The 24,789-nt window shown below is 42.8% G+C and overlaps 1 protein-coding gene across 1 annotated transcript in view; it reads left to right on the top strand.

The window, feature by feature from the left end:
* Positions 1–2,578: 2,578 nt before the first annotated feature.
* Positions 2,579–24,789, top strand: part of SP4 (Sp4 transcription factor) — a 28,349-nt gene continuing 6,138 nt past the window's right edge. Inside the window, exons 1-3 of the mRNA XM_075143608.1 lie at positions 2,579–3,102; positions 3,776–3,876; positions 4,357–5,914. Of these exons, the coding sequence (XP_074999709.1) occupies positions 3,096–3,102; positions 3,776–3,876; positions 4,357–5,914 (1,666 nt within the window). The 5' untranslated portion in view covers positions 2,579–3,095. The remainder of the gene's footprint in view (positions 3,103–3,775; positions 3,877–4,356; positions 5,915–24,789) is intronic.

Here is a 24,789-nt window from a genome sequence, read left to right as displayed (position 1 = left end):
GGACTCCTGTGTCAACAAATATACATGCTCAGACCTAATCCTACTTCCATGTAACTCAACAGGTGACTTCTGCTGACTTCTACGAGAGCCTGCAGACAGCAACCAGTATCAGGGTGCAGAGGGTAGGTACTGGTTCATGTGGGAACAATGTTAAAAGAGGCAGGCTCAGAAAGCTTAAGTTGGCAGAAGGAATTTGAACAAGAGTGACATTTGGAATCTGGGAAAGAGTAGGTGGTATAGGAGTAACTGTGGATGGTAAAAATTTATAAAAATCATGATGCCCCTACTGAAACCACCTACACCACCACCACCTTTTATCTGTTGCTTCAATCACTCGCTGAGTTGAGACTGAGTTTTTACTCTTTGCGCCCTAGAGCCAGATTTTCAAAAGCACTGTACCTACAGCCGCAGATCCAGTGGAATCCAGTGAAAGTTTAAAAGTTCGCATAGGACTTAAAACACCTGTCTCTCCCTAAAAAAAATGGCCTTGCTAATACACTTGCCCATTCTTCACACAACCTCTTATTCAGGAGGTGCTCCATACTCTGCCTCCCCAAGCCCTGAGCACATGGGCAGGCTGTGGTGCCCTGACCACCCTCGCTCAGGACCCCTGCCTGCTACCCAGGGACCAGGAGCTCCGCATAAGCTCAGACCTGGCTCCAGACCCAGCCCTATGGAGGAGATGGCCCTGTCTCCTGCTCATCTGATGACCACTGGACCATTGGCAGGTCTTATCATCCACATCCGAACAGGGACGGCACCCTGCCTGCGAGGGCACTGTCGGGCTGGGGTCTCCTCGGCAGTCAGCTCTCTGCCAGGGCAGCCCCGCTCTTCCCGCTCCCCGGCACTGCCTAGGAATAGGCACTGAGATTTGGCTAAGTTGTAAACTGTGAGATATTACCATTTCCTTATCTGAACGCAATTTATTCAGCATTTGTAAGGCCATTTTCTGATGCACCTACTTGTGACCTGTGTGTTCTGACTGCGTACAACTCCTGGTAACAGCCTGCGCTACATTTATTTCTGATTATTTTCTTACTCTACGATGGACAAGCTTGACATTTCTAAATTTCCTGTCTTCCAGAGGGTGTGCTGGAGGCCTGGGTTGGAGATTGAGGGTGTCCTCGTCCCTTTGAAGGATGAAACTGTTGAACAGCTGGTAAACAAATTCTTTGGCACCTTTGTCACTGACTTGTGATTAGTAGGTGCTCTATATTACCTAACAAAGAACTTGAACATGTAGTATAGAAAATGTAAACTGACAGATCAGTACACGTGTACCACTACAATCAAATTTCTTCTACATTTGAATGGGGTTAACTGCCAGTTAACTGCCATACTGCCCGTTTTTGCAGATCCACTATTTCTTGCACCACACCACAGCCACAACCAGTTTGGGCTTACCCAGCCACCTTTCCAAACCAGTCAGGTTGAGTGGGCAACACCGCCGGCCCGCTGGCACGCACACCGGTGCCTGCTCCCACAGGGAACAGGCAGTGCAAGAACCGGAGGAAACCATCAGCACAACCATCATTTATCCGTTTTTAATACAACGACGACCGGCCTGGCCCACACAGGCTGCTGGGGGCTCACTCCCGCTCTGTCAATCTGCAGCGAGGCTATGCAAAGCGTTGAGCTGACCTGACCTGACCTGACCTGACCTGACCCGACCCGACCCGACGCCCCGCTGCCCCCGCCGGGCCTACACGGCCGCGCCCGCCCGCGCCGGCGGCTGACGGCGCCGAACGGCACCTGCCGGGGAGGGCGGCCCCAATGACCGACGCCCGCCACCCCCTCTGCGCATGCGCCACCGCCGCTCTGCGCGCCCCGAGCCCGCGCCGCGGCGCCCGCCCAGAACTACATATCCCGGCGTGCCGCGCGCGCCCGCCGCCACGGCTGAGCCAATGGGGAGGGAGGAGGCCAGTTCCCGCCCCCTCGCCCCCGGCTGCGGGAAATATCCCCAGCAGGTGTGTAAGAAATCCCTGCGCCGCCCTTCCCCCGCCGCCCTCTGAGCCGCGCGCGCGGGCAGGGGGCTGGCTCGGAAGGCTGTTACAAAGGAGTAGCGGAGCGAGGGGGAGGGAATAGGCCGCGGCTTCCATATGGAAACCACGGGGGGGCTCACCTCCTCCCTCTCCTGCTGGGCTGGGGGGGGGTCGGGGGGGAGGCAGGGGGGCCGCCAGCGGGGTACGGCGGGGAGGGAGGGTGCCGCGCCTCAGGAGAAGCTGCGGAGCGGCTTCCCGCGCGCTGTCAGTTACGAGCAGGCGAGGCGGGCAGGTGCCACCGGGTTGGCCAACTCCACGCGGGGCCCCGCCCGCCCCTCACCGGATTTGCCGGCGGCTGGCGCGCGCGCGCTGTCAATCAGCGCCCGAGCCGCGGCGGGCCGCGGGCTGCCCGAAGGCTACGGCTCGGCCGGGCCCCGCCCCGCGGCGGCCAGGCCCCGCCCTTCGCCTGCCCGCCCCTCGCGCTGTCAAGAGCGGCACGAGCGCGGGAGCCGGGGCTGCCCGCCCGCGCCGAGGGCAGCCACCGCCCCCGCCCCCACCCCGAAGCGCGCGCGCCTCGGCAGCCACGCCCCCTCTCGCCCGGCGCGCGGCACAGGCGGCCAGAAGACGAGGAGGAGGAGGAGGAGGAAGACGAGGGCCCTTCGCCTGCCCCGCTGCCTGCCGGGGCCGGGCTCGCGGGGCGCCGCGTCCCGCCCCCGACCCGCCTCCTCTGCCTCCGGCGTGGGGAGCCGGGCTGAGGCGGAGAGGGGCGGCCGAGAGGCTGGCGGCTGGGCTCGGTTTCCTGCTCAGTGGGCGTCAGTTGGGCCCCGGCGGGCCCCGCCCCCGCCGCCGCTCGCCCTCCCTCCCCCTCGCCGCCCGGCCGGCCCGCAGCTGTCACTCAAGGCGGCGGGCTGAGGCCGGCGGCGGCGGCGGGCGGAGAGAGAGGCAGCTACGCCACAGCCCAGCGGCGGCCATTCGTGGAAAAATAGGCCGTCCCGCTCCTCCCAGCTCCGGCTGCGACCGGCCTTCTCCCCGCTACCCCCACCCCACCCTCCGCCTCCTCCTCCTCCTTCTCCTCCCCCCTAGAGCGGCGCCTCAGCGGGGCATTAATGCGGGATGAGCGGTATGTAACCCCCTCCCTCTCTCCCTCCTGTGCACACCCCTCCCTCCCTCCGCTCCTCCCTCCACCCTTCATCCCCCCTCTATCCCGCCCTCCCGGGTTCCCCCTTTTCTTCCCTGCTTCTCCCCCTTCTTACCCCGCTCTCCTTTCGCTGCCCCTCCACCCATCCGTGCTGCTTCCTCTTATGCCCCCTTTCTTCTCTTCCTCCCCTGCCTGCCCCTCCGACTTGCCTCCTCCGTACCTCCCTCCTCCATTCCCCCTTTCTTCGCTAACCCTCCCTCCTGTGCACATCCCTCCCTCCTTCATTCCTCTTTTCCTCCCTCTTTCCCTCCCATGCACAACCCTCCTCCTGCCCCCTAAAGCATCGACGGCCACTCAGTGGCCGTCGATGCTTTAGGGGGCAGGAGGAGGAGGAGGGTTGTGGGTGGTTTTTTCCTGCTGTCTCTGGGAGAGGAAACCAAACCTCCCCTTTCTGGGTGTTAACTCTCCAGCCCCCATGGGTTGGGTTTCAAACCACGTTTCTTAGGACTCGTTCTTTTGTAATAATGATTTGCACTGTTGTTTTTATGGAGAGGTAAAGGCGACAAGCTGGGAACCAAAAAGGATATGCTCGTAGGTTTTGTTATTGTATAAATGAAGGTGAATAATTAACCTGTTACACTTGATATTTTTTCAGATCAAAAGAAGGAGGAAACTATGCCCACAGAGGGAGAGAAATCTCCCGAGGCAGAGAATAACAACAATAATAATAAAAAAGGGAAAACTGGAGGCTCACAGGTAAAGCACACACACCCGAATAGGGAAGTGCCCAAACTATTAGCATTTAAAATGAAATGTTCAGCTAACAGCATTTCCTGCTCAGGGCATCTTTCTTTGGGTTGGATGAAACATAGTCGGTTGGGTGCAATATTTTTACTGCCTGGACATGTTTTTTTTTTATTGCATTTTGCAGTGATCAGCTGCTTTCCATGTAATAGAAGCATTTTTAAAATTTTTCTTTATTTTAGGGGGGAAAAAAAAAGAGTGGATTGAGGATGCGGTTGAGGTCCTGGCTGTCACATATTCATGATAATTGGGGGCTTTATGTTTAAAGATTATTTACAGAAATACATACTTCCTTATTCAGAGCTATATCATTGGTCTCTATGCAGAAGCACTTTTTTTCCTGCTTCCTGTGTAAACCTTAATGCTTACTTCTGATGGTTCATGCTCATGCTCTTCTCCTGAATCTGTTCTGTTTTCTGTCTTTATGGATAGGATTCTCAGCCTTCACCTCTCGCTTTGCTAGCAGCCACTTGCAGCAAAATAGGAACTCCTGGTGAGAATCAAGGAACTGGACAGCAGCAGATTATTATAGATCCAAATCAAGGTTTGGTGCAGCTTCAGAATCAGCCACAGCAGTTAGAATTGGTAACAACTCAGCTTGCTGGAAACGCTTGGCAGCTTGTTGCTGCTGCTCCTTCTGCTTCAAAAGAAAATAATGTTGCTCAGCAAGGATCTTCTGTTGCCTCGAGTGCGGCAAGTCCCTCCAGCAGTAACAATGGAAGTACATCTCCTTCAAAAACCAAATCGGGCAATTCTTCTGCAACAACCCCTGGACAATTCCAAGTCATTCAAGTACAAAATCCAAGCGGTAGTGTCCAATACCAAGTGATCCCACAGATTCAGACAACAGAAGGTCAACAACTTCAAATCAATCCATCTAATGCTACTGGTCTACAAGACATACAGGGTCAAATTCAGCTTATTCCTGCAGGGAATAATCAAGCTATCCTCACAACTGCAAATAGGACAGCTTCGGGGAATGTTATTGCTCAAAACCTAACAAATCAGACAGTTCCAGTCCAAATTAGGCCTGGTGTTTCCATACCATTGCAACTGCAAACTATTCCTGGTACTCAGGCGCAAGTTGTAACGACGTTACCTATAAACATCGGTGGGGTTACCCTGGCATTGCCTGTGATAAACAACGTGGCAGCTGGAGGAGGTTCGGGTCAAGTTGGCCAGTCTACTGAGAGCGGAGTTTCCAATGGAAATCAGCTAGCATCTACGCCTGTCACTTCTGCCTCTGTTAGTACAATGCCAGAGTCTCCTTCCTCATCTTCCACCTCTACGACCACTGCCTCAACATCTCTAACTAGCAGTGACACGCTAGTAAGCTCTGCAGAAACAGGCCAGTACACAAGCACAGCAGGCAGCAGTTCAGAGCAGACGACTGAAGAAGCTCAAACAACTGCTACAGACTCCGAAGCCCAGAGCTCCAGTCAGCTTCAGTCCAATGGACTACAGAACGTCCAGGATCAGTCGGGCTCCCTTCAGCAGGTCCAAATCGTAGGTCAACCTATTCTGCAGCAGATCCAGATCCAGCAGCCTCAACAGCAGATTATTCAGGCCATTCCTCCACAGTCATTTCAGCTCCAGTCAGGGCAGACTATACAGACCATCCAGCAGCAGCCTTTGCAGAACGTTCAGCTGCAGGCAGTGAGTCCAACTCAGGTGCTCATCAGGGCTCCAACTTTAACACCGTCAGGGCAGATCAGCTGGCAGACTGTACAGGTTCAGAATCTGCAAAGCCTTTCAAATCTTCAAGTTCAAAATACTGGGTTGCCCCAACAGCTAACCATTACCCCTGCATCTTCAAGTGGTGGCACAACCATTGCCCAGATTGCACCAGTGGCTGTTGCTGGTACCCCCATCACTCTGAACGCTGCCCAGCTTGCTTCAGTACCTAATCTTCAAACAGTAAGTGTTGCCAACCTGGGTGCTGCAGGTGTTCAAGTTCAAGGAGTTCCTGTTACCATTACCAGTGTTGCGGGTGAGTGGTCTGACAAAGTTTTGGGTTTGTTTTGGTTTGCGTTTGTTTTTGGGTTTTTTTGTTGGTTTTTTTTTTTTTTTTACTATTGCAAGAATACCAGTCAGTTTTAAATTAATACTTCTTTCAGGATTTTCTGTAATAAACGTTAAACCCCTAACTGTGAAGAAGTACCTTATCTTTATCACTAAAATTCAGATTTTAAAATAGCTGACACTTCTCCTAAACATTGAGCTAATATTACCAGTTGTGTCAATTGAAATGGAACTGTTTGTGTTGATAAACTATCCTTAAATGATCCTGCTCTTCATCTTGTTAAAGACTTGTAGGCTTCAGGAGTGAACGTGAGACTTTACTGTTAGAGCTTTTATATGTTTAAAAAACAACAACAAAAAGCTTTTTCCAGCCAGGCAGTATTCGTCATCTCTGCATGGGGGATGTAGGATGAGAAAAGTCACAGTATGTGACCTGGGATATCTTGTGTCATGGCATGCATTTCTACGGAACTATTTGTTGTATTCTGCACTACATCCTAAACTTGTTCCCTTAAAAGTTTGAGTTCTGCAAAGAGATTGAGTGGAATAAGGTATGCTTGCGCACAGCATAGTTCCTGTGACTTGTCTTTTTAAAAAAATAAAAACAACTGGTAACTGTACCTCAGTACTTGCTGATGAACTTTTGATATGTATTATGAAATGCCTGTTTGGTTATGCTGGTCTAATAGTTGGGAAAGGAGCTATTAAGGCTCTATGGATAACAGGGCTTAGTTCTAAAGTAAATTCTGTGCAAGGTCTGTGCAGTGTTCCAGAAGGGCAACTTTGTATGTAAAACTTGCAAACTTTTAACCTTTCAGGTAAAACTTGATTTAGGGGTTCTCTCTGCCAGTTTGATAACTGCTTACATGAGCTTGTTTTTATTTCATACAAGTAAAAGTCTTCTGTTGTAGTAGTTACAATAAACTCTTGTCTTAGCAGCAACCTGGCTACGGACAGAGTTCGTTAGTATAAAACTGTAAGAAAAAAATCATGATTAACTACTGTCCAGTCTGCATAAAGAAATGTTAGTATCATATTGACTCTTAATCTGTTTTTTTATAATCATATGCTAAGATAAGAAATGTTTAACTGGGCGAAGGATTGTTCCCTTTACTTGAAACATTTCTGAGGAGGCTAAACATAGTTTGGTAACGAATTTGCCATTGGGAGAATTTCATCTGCTGTGGTACTCTTTGGCACTTGATGGCATGTTGAAATACTAGAGGTGGGTTGGATGCACTAAACCTGGCTTACTTAAGGAGCGTTACAGAAATGTTAATCTGGGTAATCAGAATTAAAATCTTGATGTTGTGTTTAGCTGTAATGGCTCAAAAAGAGGTTTCAGTTAGCTGGACCTGACCAGCTGCTACAATATCTTGCAGTCCGATTTGCCTTGGAAAAATTTTTTCTTGATGGGAAGGTGCTGGTTGGGTACTCTTGTTAGACAGAAGTTCCTACTTTGGTAGGGGACTCTTCATAGGAACAGCCTAGATTTGGGGGTGCGGGAAGAACATTTCTGCATGCAGTTTTTTCCCTGCTTACTAATGGCGTATAACTGTTTAGTACAGACTAATAGATATTAGAACAGGAGATACTGAATATCATCTTGCTCAATTATCTTGACTGCACCTCTGCTCACCTGTGATGTCTTTTGGAAGATAAAGGGATTGAGATTTATAAATGAGGATGAAAGAAGGGGAATGAGTCACAAGTATGGTCCTGGAGAAGCCAAGCCTTAGTCGTACAGGGTTCATATGTTAACTAAACTTAAGCTTTGTGACCATTGAATTCCCCTCCACTTTTTTTTTTTTTTTTTTTTTAAGTCCAGGCAGACCTTATGGCTGTTTCTGCAGCACTTGTAATTTTATGCTAGCGGCAGTGAATCCTCCAACCTTTTCTCCATTCCTTAGTATATAAGGTACTATTTCTGTTTCCCAAGGCTTGAGGTTATGGAGAAAGAACAAACTTTGAGAATGTGAGAGATTAGTTACAATTTCTTTCTCTTATTTATCTCTACTTCTCTCCTGTGAAACTTCCTGATGCTACACTTTGGGAATGGGAGACATGGTAGCATGGAACCGAGAGTGAAGAGCATGATGTGCAGTCCTTAATGCTATATTAAGTATTCAAGGAAGGAATGGTTATGAAATAGAAAATTACAGACATGCTAAAATCTAAACTTTGCTTGCCACTTATAAGGAATAAGCTGTCTTGATCAGGGCTATTAACTTCCTCAGATTTGCTGGTTTTTATTTGAAATGTTTTTTGCTGTTATTGTTACAGGAAACCTTTGAAAAAAATAAACTGCTCAGTTACCTCAACATCTGCAGACTGGTATTTCCATTCTTTTTCTGCAGTACCTAAGCTTGTTGGTGTGAACTCTTTTGTACATTAATTGAACTCTCCAGAAGTGGATCCTTTGCTACAAGTGAGCAGTAGAAGTAGGTGTTAGAAATGAACTGTATGGAGGATGTCCAGAAAGTGTCAGGCAAAAGACTGAGTGAAGGACTCATCCCATGCATTGATTCAGGTGCTCTAACTTTGTTAGGAAAAAAAAAGTTACTTTGTCCTTCAGGCAAACCCAGCAGATCAAGCCAGCTGAGTTTCAGGGGAAAAAAAAAATCACAATAAGTATTTGTCTGAAATAACCGTTCTTTTATTTGTGTTGTATTTCTCTTCCATGAACATTGGTTTTCCTAGTTATTTCTACAATGGGGTAATTTAGGTACCTTTTTCTTAGTTTTTCAGTAATAAATGAAATGCTAAAGGAATAGAACTCTAAATAATTAACTGCAAATAACAAAAATTCTTAGCTTAAAATTATTATGGAAGTGTTAAACTATAGAACTATTTTGGGAAAGTCTCTTTTTTTTTTTTTTTTTGGTCAAATGGAGTCTAAATTGTCTAAATTCCAAAAGGAACAAATTTCACATTGGGAAGAAAAACATTAAAATCTTCAATTATTATATTTTGGTCTGCTTTTTATAACCTTTGTTACTCAAAGTCTCTAGTCCCAAGGTGCATGGGCTCTGCTGTAAACCAAGCAAGATGAGTAAGTGTGCTTGCGTTTTTTTGTTGTGTTTTTAGTTTAGTTGTTGTGTTAAAAGTTCGAATGTTGCTCTCGCTAAGTATCACAGTTTGGGTTGTATGTTGTGTGTGGTCAAAAAGCAGAGCAAAACAGAGAAGTTCTCACATCCTTTCACTTTCTGGCCTGAGGGAGAATTCATTCAATATCAGTGATGTAGAGGAAAACTGCTTTTTTACTGTGAGAGTGACCGAGCACTGACAGAGGTTGCCCAGAGAGGTTGTGGACTCTCCATCTTTGGAGATATTCAAAAACTATCTGGATATGGTCCTGGATAACCTGCTCTAGGTGGCCCTGGTTGAGCAGGGTGGTTGGACCAGATGACCTCCTGAGGTCCCTCCCAGTCTGCACCACTCTGTGATTCTGTGAAGTTTTGCTGAGATGGTGTACAAAGTGTCAGTCAAAGGAGTAATTAAATATACAGAAGAAAGCTGGATGAGAAGATAGAAACTAGGTATCTGAGCCTTAAAAACATGTCTTTAAACAATTATTTAAATAAGAGCTAATCAAACAACAGACTACATAAAAGCAACTGTGTTTACTTGAACATGCAGGCATCTACAAATACCTGCCTTGCTATGAGATCAGTACCTGTCATGGCCTTTAAGCAAGCTAGTTCTATACAAAGTAAACTGCATTTCTTCTGTGCTGCATGAATTGTTGTTTTATACCTGATTCCCAGTGGAACAGGGTAGCCTTTAATATTAATAGGTGGTGACTTCCTGAATCTAGCCCCTATGAGCTTGGGGACAAATAGGTACTGCACAGTTCCCTTGCCTTTTTTCAAGGCTTCTGCTGTGATAGCTGTAGATACAGGTTTGAAGGATTCCTGTCCCCCCCATCCCCTTTTTAAAATAAGGTATCCTTTGCCTTTTTGAAGCTTATTTTCAGGCCTTTTTATTTGTCCGGATGTTTAATTGACAACATAAGTGACTATGTGGAAGGAACTTGTTTTACTACTAGATGGTTCTAAGAAAAATATATAGTTCGTAAAACTATTTCCTTTTGGTGGGCTAAGTTTCTTTGTCCCTCAATGCATTGGCCTTTGAGTATATTTGTTTTAGGAATAGCACGGAATGTGAACATTTGTGGATGCTGAAGAATATGGGGTGAGATAAAACAGACCAGTTAAACTGTAATGAAATGATGAGTATTAATGGCTTTCCTGTAAAAGTTGTGTGTTCTGCTTGTAGGATTTCTTTCACTAGAGCCTTCAGAAGAGGTCGCAAGGTTTTTTTTAACTTGTTCATTGTTTTTGCTGACAGTGGGAATCTAGTGGTGGTGGTGGAGATGATGTCTTTTCAGAATAATTCCCTGTTTCTTACAGGAAAAAGAATAGTAGATCAGGATTGTATCTACCTTAATTATACATCTTGAAGTAATTTTGTTACATCATGATGAAGGTGTGTGTCCCATACAAAAGTGTACGAGAGACTTTTGTTTTAAAAATAGTGAAAAATATTACTTGTATTTTATGTATACTTAGGCCAAGCTTTGTTGGTTGCTTTAGGCAAAAGTCACCAGATTCCATCACTTTGCAGCTCAAGTTCAAGCCATTTTGTTTAAGATGAGTGGTGACATGGCCTGAATCATGGGGAGTTTGGAGTTCATCCACCAAAATAATCTGGAGAAGTGACTTCTGTTCAGTGGAACAGTCTGTTGCCTGGCAATACTGGAACTGGAGAGTTTTAAGTCTTTTGCAGGGATGTGCAGTGGACTCTAAAACAGTTGTTAATGACAATGAAGTCCAATACCAAGTGTTCTTATTGGGACACTTTACAAACATGATGAAACTTGTCCTTCTGTTTCATACTCTGTAGTAATGTGAGTTACTAAAGCATTTTTCTCTTCAACCAGCTACTTTCATTGCACTACTATTAGTAGTTATGCAATTTGTCAGTACCTCTAGGTCTCCTGCTTTCTTGTGCCTTTTCTCATTTGTCTGCCTCCAACTTCATCCTGTCTTCAAGGCTTTCTCTTCCCTTTCCTTTTTTAGTAACTCTTCTTGTGTGACAGTCGCTAGTTTTATCACTTGCTGTTCAAAGACTGAAGATATTGTTTAGATATTACTATCATTCTGGCTCAAACTTTGCAGAGGAGTTTGAAACATTCTAGCAAATTTTTCAAACATGAATAAAATGATACATAAGATTAAATGCATGTAACTTGGGAATAGTGACTGGAAAAAGGGAAACATCACACCCATTTTTTAAAAAGGGTGAAAAGGAGGACCCTGGGAACTACCAACCAGTCAGCCTACCTCTGTGCCTAGTAAGATCATGGAACAAATCCTCATAGAAGCTATGTCAAGGCATATAGGTGACAGAGGTGATTAGAGACAGTCAATGTGGTTCACAAAGGGCAAATTGTGCCTGACTAATTTGGCGGCCTTCTACAATGGAGTGACTGAGTTGGTAGGTAAGGGAAGAGCAGCTGATGTCATCTGCCATGACTTATGTAAGGCCTTTGACATGGTCCCGTACAATAACTTTGGAGAGATATGGATTGTATGGGATATTAGATGGATAAGGAATTGACTGGATGGCTGCATTCAAAGAGTTGCCATCAATGGTTAATCTCCAAATAGAGATTGGTAATCAGTGGTGTCCCTCAGGGGTCTGTATTGGGACCAGTACTGTTCAATATCTTTATTAATGACAGTGGGATCGAGTGCATGCTCAGCAAGTTTGCAGATGACACCAAGCTGAGTGGTGCAGTTGACATGCCTGAGGGATGGGACGCTGTTCAGAGGGACCTGGACAAGCTTGAGAAGTGGGCCCATGTGAACCTCATGAGGTTCAACAAGGCCAAGTGCAAGGTCCTGCACCTGTGTCAGGGCAATCCCCGATATCAATACAGACTAGGTGATGAATGGATTGAGAGCAGCCCTGTGGAGAAAGACTTCTGGATATTGGTAGATGAAAAACTTATATGAGCTGGCAATGTGTGCTTGCAGCACAGAAAGCCAACCATATCCTGGGCTGCATAAAAAGAAGCGAGGCCAGGTTCTTTGATCCCAGGTCGAGGGATGTGATTCTCTTACTCTTCTCTGCTCTTGTGAGACCCTATCTGTAGTACTGTGTCCAGTTCTGGGGTCCTTGGTAGAAGACAGATGTGGACCTGTTAGAGCGGGTCCAGAGGAGGGCCATGGAAATGATCAGAGGGCTGGAACATGTCTCCTATGAAGAAAGGCTGAGAGAATTGTGGTTGTTCAGACTAGTGAAGAGAAGGCTCTGGGGAGACCTTATTGTAGCCCTTCAATATACAAAGGGAGCTTATTAGAAAGATTGAGAGATACTTTTTACCAAGTCACAGGACAAGGGGCAGCAGTTTCAAACTGAAAAAGGGTAAGGTTTAGAAGGAACATAAGGAAGAAATTCTTTATTATGAAGGTGGTGAGATGCTAGAACATGTTGCCCAGAGAAGTTGTGGATGCCCCATGCCTGGAAGTGTTCAAGGTCAAGTTGGACGGGGCTTTGAGCAACCTGATCTAGTGGAAGATGTCCCTGCCCACAGCAGGGGCATTGGAACTAGATGATCTTTAAAGGTCCCTTCTGACCCAAACCATTGTATGATTCTATGAATATGAGTCAAAGGTGTTTCTAACCCTGTCTGATGCTGACTGCAGGTGATGCATACAAGAATAATCTGCTCAGATACTCTTCCCACCATTCAGTGATCTGCAGCTCTGGTCTTCCTGAGCCAGAAGTGGGATTTTTTTTTTTTTTTTTTTATATTTAATAATCCTTGATGGATTTCTTTTCTTCTATGAATTTGTCTTTTTTGAGTCTGTAAATTTTTTACATGTTCAATACTTGTCTGCAATGAATGGTGTCTTAATTGTTGTATAAGATATATTTTTATTTAATGTTCTCAAACTCGGGTATTATGAAAAATTAAATGATCTGATTCACTTTTATACCACTCACAGTCTTCTGTTATCTTTATTACATGTGCTAGTTATTGAGGGAGGGGAAGGTGTTTAGTCTGAAGTCCTAGAATATTACACTTATGTTGTTGAATGAAAGAAAATGCACTTTCATGACAACATGTAACCTGTGGGTCTCCTTGCTCGTGTTAGTGTAATAGTGAGTATGTGTAGAAGCAGAACTCGGTGAGTTGTGTAGCTAAGCAAGGAGGGATGCCTGTAGGAGGCAACAAGGTGAAAAGGGCTTAAAATAGCGACAGTGTGTACAAGCAAACTGGTAAATATAAATACCAAGGGTAGAAGTCAAAGGAGCTAAAGGATGGTGGTTGCACGATCTTTTTTTTTTTAATAATATCCAGTGTTTCCCTGGATGTTCATTGGCAAGCAAGCTGCAGTAAATACTTTGACAGAAACAAGCTGCAAGCTATGGAATCTGCAGTAAGAAGATAAGTACAAAGAACTGAGCTATTTTCCACAAAAATAGAAAAAAATGCAGCAGTTTTTCTTAGTTTTTTACTTCATAGGGTGTTGCTTGGCATTCTGAGAGTGTAGTTGGGAAGAGTATAGAAATTTAGCATACTTCTTCCAAAGTCATGAAAGGTCACTTACAACTGTTCTCAGGTTGCCTTGAGCTGAGAATTGTTGCAGAACCACAGTGTTCTAAATATTATAGCACTGTCATCCTTTTCAAATGCCTCAGAATAATTATAGAAGCATTTAGTCTTCTAATGACAAAATTGCTTTGGTTGTGGGATTTTCTTAAACTGAAATTCAAAATAGTGGCAGAAACAGTTTAACAACAAACAATGCGGTGAAAACAAACGTTTGCCTTGGTGATGGTAGCTTAAAAAATAAAGTATCAATATACTGTTCCTGAGCTTGATGCATAAGGAATGCACAATCTACCTGTTCAGCTAAATTGCCTATAGAGAATAACCTGGTAAAAATATCTCAGTAAAACAAGCCTTTTCTGCCTGGCCTGTGAGTAGCAAGGCATGACTTCAGCATTGCTTCTAGATAAAGTGGGAAGGGGAAGCGTTTCAAGTACCAACTTTGCTCGTAATTGTGAGGTGAAACAGGTTTCTAATGAGCCGTTTCTATGCTATTAACTTCAAGAATTAAATGTAAGTTCTTAAGTCTTCGAAGAAGAATGTTAGTAAAACTATATTTCCCTATTAGAGTATGTGGTCTTATAAAACTGTTTCATCAATACAGGTGCGCTCTCTGAGAATATCAGGTTTTGCCATCCCCTCTCTCATTCCCCATTGTCAGAAATCAGAGCATATAGAGCAGGAAATGAATTGGCTGAACTTTCGTGTTCAGAAAATGTCAAGCAAGCAAACTGAGTAATACTGCACATCTTCATCAGCCTGTTAGTGTGTGGTTTTTTGTTTGTTTGGTTGGTTTTGTTTTTTTTTTTTTAAGGGTGCTTAGATCTACACTAAGCCAACCTTCTTGTTCTTCCATTACCACCTGGGGCAGGGGTGTGGCAAGAAACATATTCAAAATCTAATTTCAGTGGCTTCCTCAGTGTAACTTAAATTATGGAGTACTTAGCTTCATGTGATTTTGGTACCGGTAGATAAGATAAATCAATTCTTAGTGTTTTAATAATTAAAAATATTTAATGGCAATGGCGATTATTGAAAAATCTAACTATATATGGAATGGTATGTTCTAAGGGGAATTTTAATTTCAAGTATAAACAATGTTATTGAAAAACAACTACATTTTTCAATGGTCAGTGATTTTAATGGACAATTTAGTTAATAAAAGTTGTTTCATTCATATGTTGTAGCATAGTAGCTTTGGAAGTGGTCAGGACTGCATAATGAAATGTAACTTTTATAATATTTGCTCTTGTTATGGCACTTTCACCAAAACAATAGCTCTGGACATCTGCAATCTCTTGAGAAATGTAGCATCTCAGCATACGCTTAGGGTAGTTTGGGCTATAGTTATATGGATTTCTATATGCATCCATTCTTAAGAATGGAGTTTCGAGTGATGTTTAATACCACTGACAGTGGGTATCAGCCATATACATTAATCAGCTGGTTATTGGTAAACCATGTTATCCAAACATGCATAATTAGTCTTAATAGATTGGCAGATTAGTATCATTTTGTTGTAAAGAGAAAATGATCAGTTAATATCCTTCTGCCAAAACGAACTTGGGATACATGTTAGGTACAAGTCTGACCTTCCTTAATTATAGAGTAGTTTCAAGTGACGATGTGACCACTTTTCCTTTGAGCAAAATACTGAAATCTAAGAAATACAGGCCTTGGTTGTCTTGTTTCTTTGGTCATCAGGAAGTAACTCTGACTAAAACGTCACGCTCTTCAGTTTGTTCTGAACTAAAAAAGGAAGACCAGGTAAGATTAAGCATACCATTTTATAGGTATAACAATGTTACAGAAGAAGACTTCTAAGGGTTTGGGTCTTGGGGATTTACATGGCCCTTCTTTTGTGATTCTATAATATGTAGCTTTGTTGGTCCTTGCCTGATGAAGGCTGTAACAAAGTTACAGTTTTTACATCTTTAATAAACAAACTAGTCCTCATATTGATTAGCCTGTCTACCCATAGGCTGTTATAAAACCAAGGCTTATGTCTCATGTTTAGTCTTACTAAAAGGTCTTTAAAAGGTCTTTAAAAATGTTTTATGAATCTTGTTTTTCCTGATAATAGCTTTTAGTCACCTTAGAATAGAATAGAATAGTTTGGGTTGGAAGGTACCTTTAAAGGCCATCTAGTCCAACCTCCCTGCCATGGGCAGGGACATCTTCAATTAGATCAGGTTGCTCAGAGCTCCGTCCAATCTGACCTTGAATGTTTCCAGGGATGGGGCATCTACCACCTCCCTGGGCAACCTGTTCCAGTGTTTCACCACCCTCATTGTAAAAAATTTCTTCCTTATATCTAGTCTGAATCTACCCTCTTTTAGTTTAAAAACGCTACCCCTTGTCCTACGGCTACAGGCCCTGCTAAAAAGTTTGTCCCCATCTTTCTTATAAGCCCCCTTTAAGTATTGATAGGCCACAATAAGGTCTCCCCAAAGCCTTCTCTTTTCCAGGCTGAACAACCCCAACTCTCTCAGCCTTTCTTCATAGGAGAGGCGTTCCATTCCCCTGATCACTTTTGTGGCCCTCCTCTGGACCCGCTCCAACAGGACCATGTCTTTCTTGTGCTGAGGGCTCCAGAGCTGGACGCAGTACTCCAGGTGGGGTCTCACCAGAGTAGAGTAGAGGGGCAGACTCTCCTCCCTGGACTTGCTGGCCACGCTTCTTTTGATGCAGCCCAGGACACAGTTGGCCGCCTGGGCTGTGAGCGTACATTGCTGGCTCACGTCCAGTTTTTCGTCCACAGTACCCCCAAGTCCTCCTCTGAGGGGCTGCTCTCAATCCCTTCCTCCCCCAGCCTGTATTGATACTGGGGGTTGCCCTGACCCAGGTACAGGACCCTGCACGTGGCCTTGTTGAACCTTACGAGGTTCACACGGGCCCACTTCTCGAGGTTGTCCAGGTCCCTCTGGATGGCATCCTGTCTCTCAGGCATGTCAGCTGCACTGCTCAGCTTGGTGTCATCTGCAAACTTGCTGAGCGTGCACTCGATCCCACTGTCTATGTCATTGATGAAGTTATTAAACAGTGTTGGTCCTGGTACGGACCCCTGAGGGACACCACTCATCACTGATCTCCATCTGGACATTGAGCCTGTTGACCATTACCCTCTGGATGCATCCATCCAACCAGTTCCTCACCCACCGGACAGTCTACCCATCAAATCCATACCTCTCCAGTTTAGAGAGAAGGATGCTGTGGGGGACCGTGTCAAAGGCCTTACACAAGTCCAGATAGATGACATCGGTAGCCCTTCCCATGTCTGCTGATGTAATCACTCTGCCATAGAAGGCCACTAGGTTGGTCAGGCAGGGCTTGCCCTTGGTGAAGCCATGCTGGCTGCCTCGAATCACCTCCCTGTCCTCTGTGTGCCTTAGCATAGCTTGCAAGAGGATCTGTTCCATGATCTTCCCAGGCACAGAGATGAGACTGACTGGCCTGTAGTTCCCCGGGACTTCAGTTTTTCCCTTTTCCAGTCAGTGGGAACTTCACCGGACTGCCATGGCTTCTCAAATATGATCGATAGTGGCTTAGCAACTTCATCTGCCAGTTCCTTCAGGACCTGCGGATGGATCTCATCGAGTCCCATGGACTTGTGCACCTTCCCAGTGTTGTTTTTTTTTATTCTGAATAAATTATCAACTGCTGTGCAACTTAACCTAGTTTTAAAGTCAGCTATCTTCCTTTCTGTTGAAAAGATTTTCCATTTTCCATGTCTGTACCTGTTAAGTAATCCCTCCTGTGCATAGAGGCGTATTTATTTTTATCTTGATCAATATGAAGATAACATTTCATATAGCCAAAATGTATACTTCAAGGACATTCATGAGCCTTCTAGTCAAGTGTAAAATATGTAAGCTAGCTAAACTGTAGTCAAAAACCCACAAAACCCAACCAAAAAAACCCTACCCCACCCCTCCAAAAACCAAACAGAGTACTGGAAACTTAGCTTGCATTTTTTCATGGCTCCTTCTGTCCTTTCAAGATTAGGCTATTGCTATTTCCATGGTAATATACAGAAATTGAACTGAGATGTTGAAAAACACACTTCCAGAGACCAGTATTCTAGTTTCCATATGGCAGAAGTGTGAGAGAGAGGCATTTGATTTTGTTTTTTGTTTTGTTACAGTTTGTCAGGTATTGAGGTCCTCTAGTCAGACTGTTGAGACTAACTGTCAAAATGTTTCTTTCTGGCCCTATCCCTATTTCAGAGTTAAGGGGAAGAGTTGGAAAAAAGAACTGGGCCACATTCTGTTGTGACTATAAGCTGTAGAATAACCTGAGAGTTGGGGCAGGGTGATGGCATAGAGGGAGATATTCCATAAAAGTAAACTTAAAAACCTCCATTTCTTAGATCTACTACTAGTTTCCATGCAGTGCATCTGACAGTCTGCAGCACAGTTGGTACTTGAGTTTTCAGTTATCTATTTGCTGTATGGTTCAGTACGCAGGGAACTACTTGTGTTCATCTGCAGAGAAGCGTTCTTGAACACTCATCCTAAATACACTTTTCTTTTTGACTGTTTTTTTCAATGATGATGAAAATCAGATTTTTTTGGAAGGGTCTCTTGCCTTAGCAGTAGTATAAGAAGTTATTTTTCTGATTCCAACTCCTTCTTTAGAATACTTAATAAATTGACCATATTTTCTTTCCATTTGAAGCCACAGCATCCAGAACAACCAGAGGCATTGCCTTGCTTTGACTGAAACCTCTACTTGGTAGTGCAAGACTAAACTTTGTGAAACTGTAACTGTATGGTTGATTTTCTGTATAGGTCTTTCTGTGTTGTATTTGTGGTAGCTCTTTCCTATGTTTAATAAAGTAATAAAAAGAAAACTGGCTTTCAGTTTAATGCAAGATACTACCAGCTGGGAAAACTTTTCTGTCTCAAAGTACTGAAGTGACTTCAGGTTGTCCTAAAGCACTTCAGTAAAGCCTTATGTTTTTGAAAAGTCATTGAAGTACCTTCATGAAACTTCTTGGGCATTGTTTTGTCTTTGTGTTGCCAATAAGATTCTTGCACAAAATGAAAAAGACTTCAGTTTTTTTAAGGTGTTTAAAACCCTCAAACTTACTTTTTACTGCTCTAAATCTCATGCTTTTAAGTGGTATTTTTCACAGAAGTTAAGCATAATTATAATGCTGTTCAGTAATTTTTTAACACACTGAGCCATTTCACATAGGAACCTTTTGGAAGAGAGGATAACAAGTTCTTATAAATCTTGTCAAAGTTGGCAACAGGTCAAAGATCAAGATAGACGCTTGCTGCAATGTCCCTGTAGGAGGTAGAAAAGATAGATGTCTAGTTGATGCTGCAGTTTGCACTGGAAACTTTCTGCTTGTGGTAGCATCTGGACACAATGCTGTGCTGTGATAACCCAAATTTCTTGTAGGAGTCCTTTTCTCCCCTTTCTGCCCTGTTTGCCTCAGAGTAGTTTTTCATACTTGCTACTTCAGGTAAACAGGAATAGGAATGCAGGTGCAATATGTAATAAAACGAAACTTGTTTTGACTTATCACGGATGTCCAAGCCTAATAACCATGATCTCCAGTGGTCAATCACTCTATAGGAAAGTATTTCCTAGGTACCATGAATTAGCTTCCTTTAATCACTGAGGTGGTATTATGGGAGTTATTATTTTGCAAATTAGCTTTGAAGCCTAAAATTGATGGAGAGAGAGATATATTATTTGACTTCATAGTAATTACTTAAAATTTTTGAGTTTTCTTGCATGAATGTGTTACAGACTCATGTATATGGGAAAGTGCATATGAGTTTTAACTGCTAAGATGCAGTTTTACTGCAAAATTGGAAAGCCGAGTATGTGATGCTGAAGAACAAAGGATGTGCAATCCTTTATCTTGATAATCCTGTATCTTGTGCTAAAAAGTAATGCATTTACTTAACTGCTTAAATGGGAAAGATTAGTGACTAAAATCACGCAGGTTCTTCTACCTGAGGAGCTTTAAAAATTTCTATCATGTTACTCTTAATTACATTCAGTCATAATCGTATATGCAATATTGCAATGAGTGAGAGTCTTACTGCGCTTGATTTGCAAAATAAATACCATATCAGGTTGCCTTGTTGTTTGCATGTTGTCCTGTGGTCAAATAAAATGGTTAGTATCCAAAAGAGAGAGACAACTTAGACCTGAGAGAAAATGAAATGTCATGGAGTAGTTGGAAATGTAATGGAGTAGTTGGTATCAGTGTTACTTTGTACTAACATTTTATTGTAACTTAACGTTGTAACTTGACAGCATGTACAATAAAGTTCGTACAAACATAAGTTCGGGGATGATTTTGTTAATCAAGAATGTTTCACAATTTCACGAAATCACTATTAAAGAAATCATGGGAACTTGATAAAAACTTTTTATCTTCTAAAAGCAGGTGTAAATGTGAAGTGACTGCTTTGACAACTCATATAAAATAACATAGATGAACTGAAGTGTGAATTTGTTCCCTCATGTAATGATTTGTTTAGATCTCTTTCTGAAATCTGTGTTGAAACATGAGAGCTCTTGTTACTGAAAGGTTTGATTGTGGATGGTGAAGTGTAGTGATACCAGGTCTTGTGGTTTGGAGTATGTCAGGAAGAAGTAATGTCAAGTGATCTCATGATTGTAGCAGAATTTCTTTAGGGAGGCTTTAAATAGTATTTTAATGCCACTAGTAAGAATTCATATGGATTATTTTTTATAGGTCTTTTTTCTCCATCTAGAAAGTGTCGGGAGATCGTTCTGTTCCTGTATGGGTAACGTTATCTCAGCCACCTGTTTTCAGAATAAGCAGGGTTTGTTTCAGACAAAAAGCTAATTTGTATCTAGATCCTCTATATTGAAAAATCCTCATTTTTATAAACTTTTAGAAGTTGCCCCAGTTTAATTTCGTAGGCTGCTGACAAGCTCATATCAACAGTTAAGTTTTCTCAGTATCTTTTCTTCATTAAACTTAATTTAAGAAATAATGAAATTCCTTTATCTTCCCTTAATAAGTATAAATGATGTAAAAGTTAAAGCCCTTAGTGATCCATAGTGGATTCTAGTATATAGTTTAAAAAAATCAAAATCCCATACAACTCAAGGCTATAGCAGGCTCACGTTGAGATTTAGACTGGTTCTGTCAGTTGTTCTATGAAAATGTTCTGATTTTTCTTCAAGAGAAAAAATTTTTCAACTGGTCTAAAATACATTCATTTTACTTTCAAAGAACAAGAATGAAGAATTTTACGTTTAACAACTTTAAAATGAGAATATATGCATTTCTTTCTATCCTGTATGCTACTAGTGTGCTAGCTTGTTGGAATGCTCTTTCAGGAGTTCAAAACAAAAATTAAGTTAATTACATTATTGAACTTTCTAGTGTTTTCTGATAACTATGTAAATCTTTGGCAAAGAATATTTATCAGATATGTGTGCTTCCTTCAGTTACTCCTTTATCTCAAAAAGTAGAGATTTGCTTATTGAATATTGTGGCCTGGATCTTTAAATAAGGCTCTTTGTGTGATATTTTGAGGGTTTCAGAACCTTCTGTTCTGAATTAAGTAAGTGGAATACAAGGGAAGGGAGTTTAAAATAACAACTCCGTGAGATTAATTTAAAGAAGAAAATCAACATTCACATTAGAAAATGTAATAACTTTGTTAATGCCATCTAAAGAGCAGTCATTTAATTACTGTTTAACTGAAACCATATGGATAATGTAATTGTCTGAGCCACCTTACTTTTGGCATTTTCTCTTTCGTATTTGTCGTGGTTTAACCTGGCAGCAGCCAAATACCACGCAGCCGCTCACTCACTCCCCCCACCCCCAGCGGGACGGGGAGAGAATCGGAAGGGTAAGAGTGAGAAAAACTCGTGGGTTGAGATAAAGACAGTTTAATAGGGAAAGCAAAAGCCGCGCACGCAAGCAAAGCAAAACAAGGAATTCATTCACCACTTCCCATCGGCAGGCAGGTGTTCAGCCATCTCCAGGAAAGCAGGGCTCCATCACGCGTAACGGTTACTTGGGAAGACAAACGCCATCACTCCGAACGCCCCCCCCCCCTTCTTCTTCACCCAGCTTTATATGCTGAGCATGACGTCATATGGTATGGAATAGCCTATTGGCCAGCTGGGCCAGCCGCCCTGGCCACACTCCCTCCCAGCCCCCTGCACATCTGGCAGGGCATGGGAAGATGAAAAGTCCTTGACTAGCGTAAACAATACCTAGCAACAACCAAAACATCAGCGTGTCATCAACATTATTCTCACACTACATCCAAAACACAGCACTATACCAGTTAATAGGAAGAAAATCAACTCCATCCCAGCCAAAACCAGGACAGTATTTTTATTATGACCTTTACAGTTATTGTGAAGAATTTCTACTCAGATATATCACTACATTATGTTTAATAAATAGATTAAGGTTTTAGCTCAGTAGTATGTATCCTATACTCGAAGATATGCATGGTCCTCACATGGGGGAGGGAAAGTTTGGAGCAGATAAAGTATGTGTCAGCAGTGGTACTCGATATTCTGAAGAAGTATTAGAAGATCCTTGTGTGGTTGATCGTCTCATGACTTAAAAACTGGAAGTTGTTTTATATGGAATCAGCACAATATATTGGATTTTTAGAAATGCTGAACAGGCTTCCCCATAAATGTGGATTGATCAGATCCAGCAAGAGTTATGTGCTGGCCATTCATCACTGTAGCACTAGTGATAGAGTGAAAAATGGAGTCGTCCTCCTCAGGGTTCAAGTGCTTCAATTCACATCACTTGGAAAGCCTTGGTCTGGCAGCCTGGGGGAAAGTTGCATTGAAACTTTAATATCAATTCAAGAAAATCAGAAAGAAAGGGAAAATTGAGAAAAAATAATGCTCTTCAGCTGTGTTCTGACCACACACTGGTTAGGTCCCAGGACTTCTTGGCTCAAATAGGACTTTGTGACATGAATGGAGTCATCCCTCTAACAGACTGTAACGACAAAGGATAATTCTTATTAATGTACTTGAAAACGTGACTGATAGTGAAAATAGCATAAGAGGCTACAGTAGGAATGGCCATAATGTCTGTTACATCTTTAACTACATTCTTAGACATTATAGTAGCGTTTATAGTGCTGCTCTGTGGATTAAAGGAGTTTGCATCTTGGGTTTGTTTAACAGACAGGAGAGCTGTTTGTGCTCTGAAGGACTACAAGCTAAGCAAGTTCTTCCTGTTAATCTATTTACCTTTGGCTAACCAAAAACTGCAGCTGGTTTTCAACACAAGCAATCACATTATCATGTTAAGATGAGCATTAGATATAACAAAAATGATCACCCGCTTTTGACTCTGGCTATTGATAGCACTCGCTCAGCACTTCAGCAGCTTACCAGCCTTACAAGGAATTGCCCTTGGACTAGCGCTTTCTTTAGAAGCTCTTGTGTCCTCTTCTGCCACTGTTAGACCCAGGTAGATATTACTATTTGCATTTTATAGTACAGTGTTCTCCTTACCGTATCATATTCTCCCTCAAAGATTTTCGTGAGTGCTTTTCTTTCCCGTTAGAATATGGGAAATAAATTTATTTCCAGTACATAGCTATTCTGAAAAGAAAGACTTTGTTCTATCCTAGACATATGGAGGCTCTGCACTCAAGATTAAGCCTGTAATTCTTTTTCTATGGTTCCTCTGCTGCAAATACCAGACTTTTTTTAGATTGTTTGTTTTGTTTTAATATCTATCTGTCCAACAGCAAGTGGGATTCAAACGTTATCTCTTCTGGGTTTGTCCTTGTTCTTTGACGGTTGGACTTGATGATCTTAGAGGTCTCTTCCAACCTTAATGATTCTATGATTCTGTGATTCTTTTCAGAGAACCGAAAGTACTCAGCATCTGTCAATATTTGTGGCCTGCTTAAGATAACAAGGAATTCATGTTTATTCACATCTAGGCAGATCAGGTGCAAGATCCAGGCAGAAACCAAGAGGAAAATTTGATCAGTGCTTCTGGTGAAAATAACCTGGTACTGACCTAGGCACAAGACATTTTTTTTCTATTTCCTGTAGCCAACAGTGGCCTGTTAGAGGACAGTCAAGTCACTTTGGGGGGTTCTCTGTGTATCATGTTATTTAGTCCTAACCTGTCTGCATGTATGTGGTGGTGTTCGGTGGTGTGTGTCAGGTTTCGTTTACAGCTATTATCATGGTGTTATACAAGATAGCATATATTACTCCTAAGCAAAGATGTGAATGAAGTAGTCATTATCCCGAGCTGTGTTGTATATGAACTCACTTGGTAGTTAGGCAGTTTAGACTTCAGAGAGAGTGTTCTTCTCAGTCTTATCCCCATTGATGGCGTCTGTTATGGATGCTTGAGAGGTGAGTTGGAGTACCCATTTGAATCTCTCTGAATCATGTTACCTCCAAGGGATTTCTAAGTTTCAAATTAATGCTTCGTCTTTCAAGTCTTAAAATATTATAGTCAATTCTAAGGAATTCTGGTTGGTCATTACACTCTCTCAATAAGTGGGTAGTATTTCCTCTTATTTCCCATTTGTATGAAGGCACTGAATTTTTGAAAATGGCAGCATCTAATGATATTTTATCCCATTCCTGTTACTGACAGGACTGGCATTCAGTGTTGTCAGATTGCGGCTGGGAATCATATGTCTGTGTCACATTAGTTTGTCACATTATTTTCTTAGATCGTATAGTACTAACTTTTTAAGCAAACATATTACCCTGCTGCTCAAGAAACTACACTTCTTACCTATGTTGGAATAGTCTTTGTTTTGCTTTAATATCAAGACAGTAATCCTGATTTCCTTTGATCAAGAAAGCCAATGAGATCAATGAACTTATGCAATGAAACTGAGTTCTTAATTCATCAAGTCAGTCTTAGAATTCCATTTGATTCAGTCAAGCTGCTTTTCCAGTCGTCTTGAAAACATACTACTTTCTGCAAAACAAAATCATACAATATCTCGAGTTGGAAGGGACCCATAGGATCATCGAGTCCAACTCCCTGTTCCTCACAGGACTACCTAACACTAAACCATACGACCAAGAGCGTCGTCCAGACTCTCTTTGAACTCTGAGAGGTTTGATGCCGTGACCACTTCCCTGGGGAGCCTGTTCCAGTGACCGACCACCCTCTCAGTGAAGAACCTTTTCCTAATGTCCAACCTGAATTCCCCTGATGCAGCTTCATACTATTTCCATGTGTC

The sequence above is a fragment of the Calonectris borealis genome, chromosome 2 (assembly GCF_964195595.1).
Source record: "Calonectris borealis chromosome 2, bCalBor7.hap1.2, whole genome shotgun sequence".
Classification (NCBI taxonomy): Eukaryota; Metazoa; Chordata; class Aves; order Procellariiformes; family Procellariidae; genus Calonectris; species Calonectris borealis.
The sequence above is the reverse complement of the archived record's forward strand: the minus strand, read 5'-3'. Positions and strand labels throughout refer to the sequence as shown.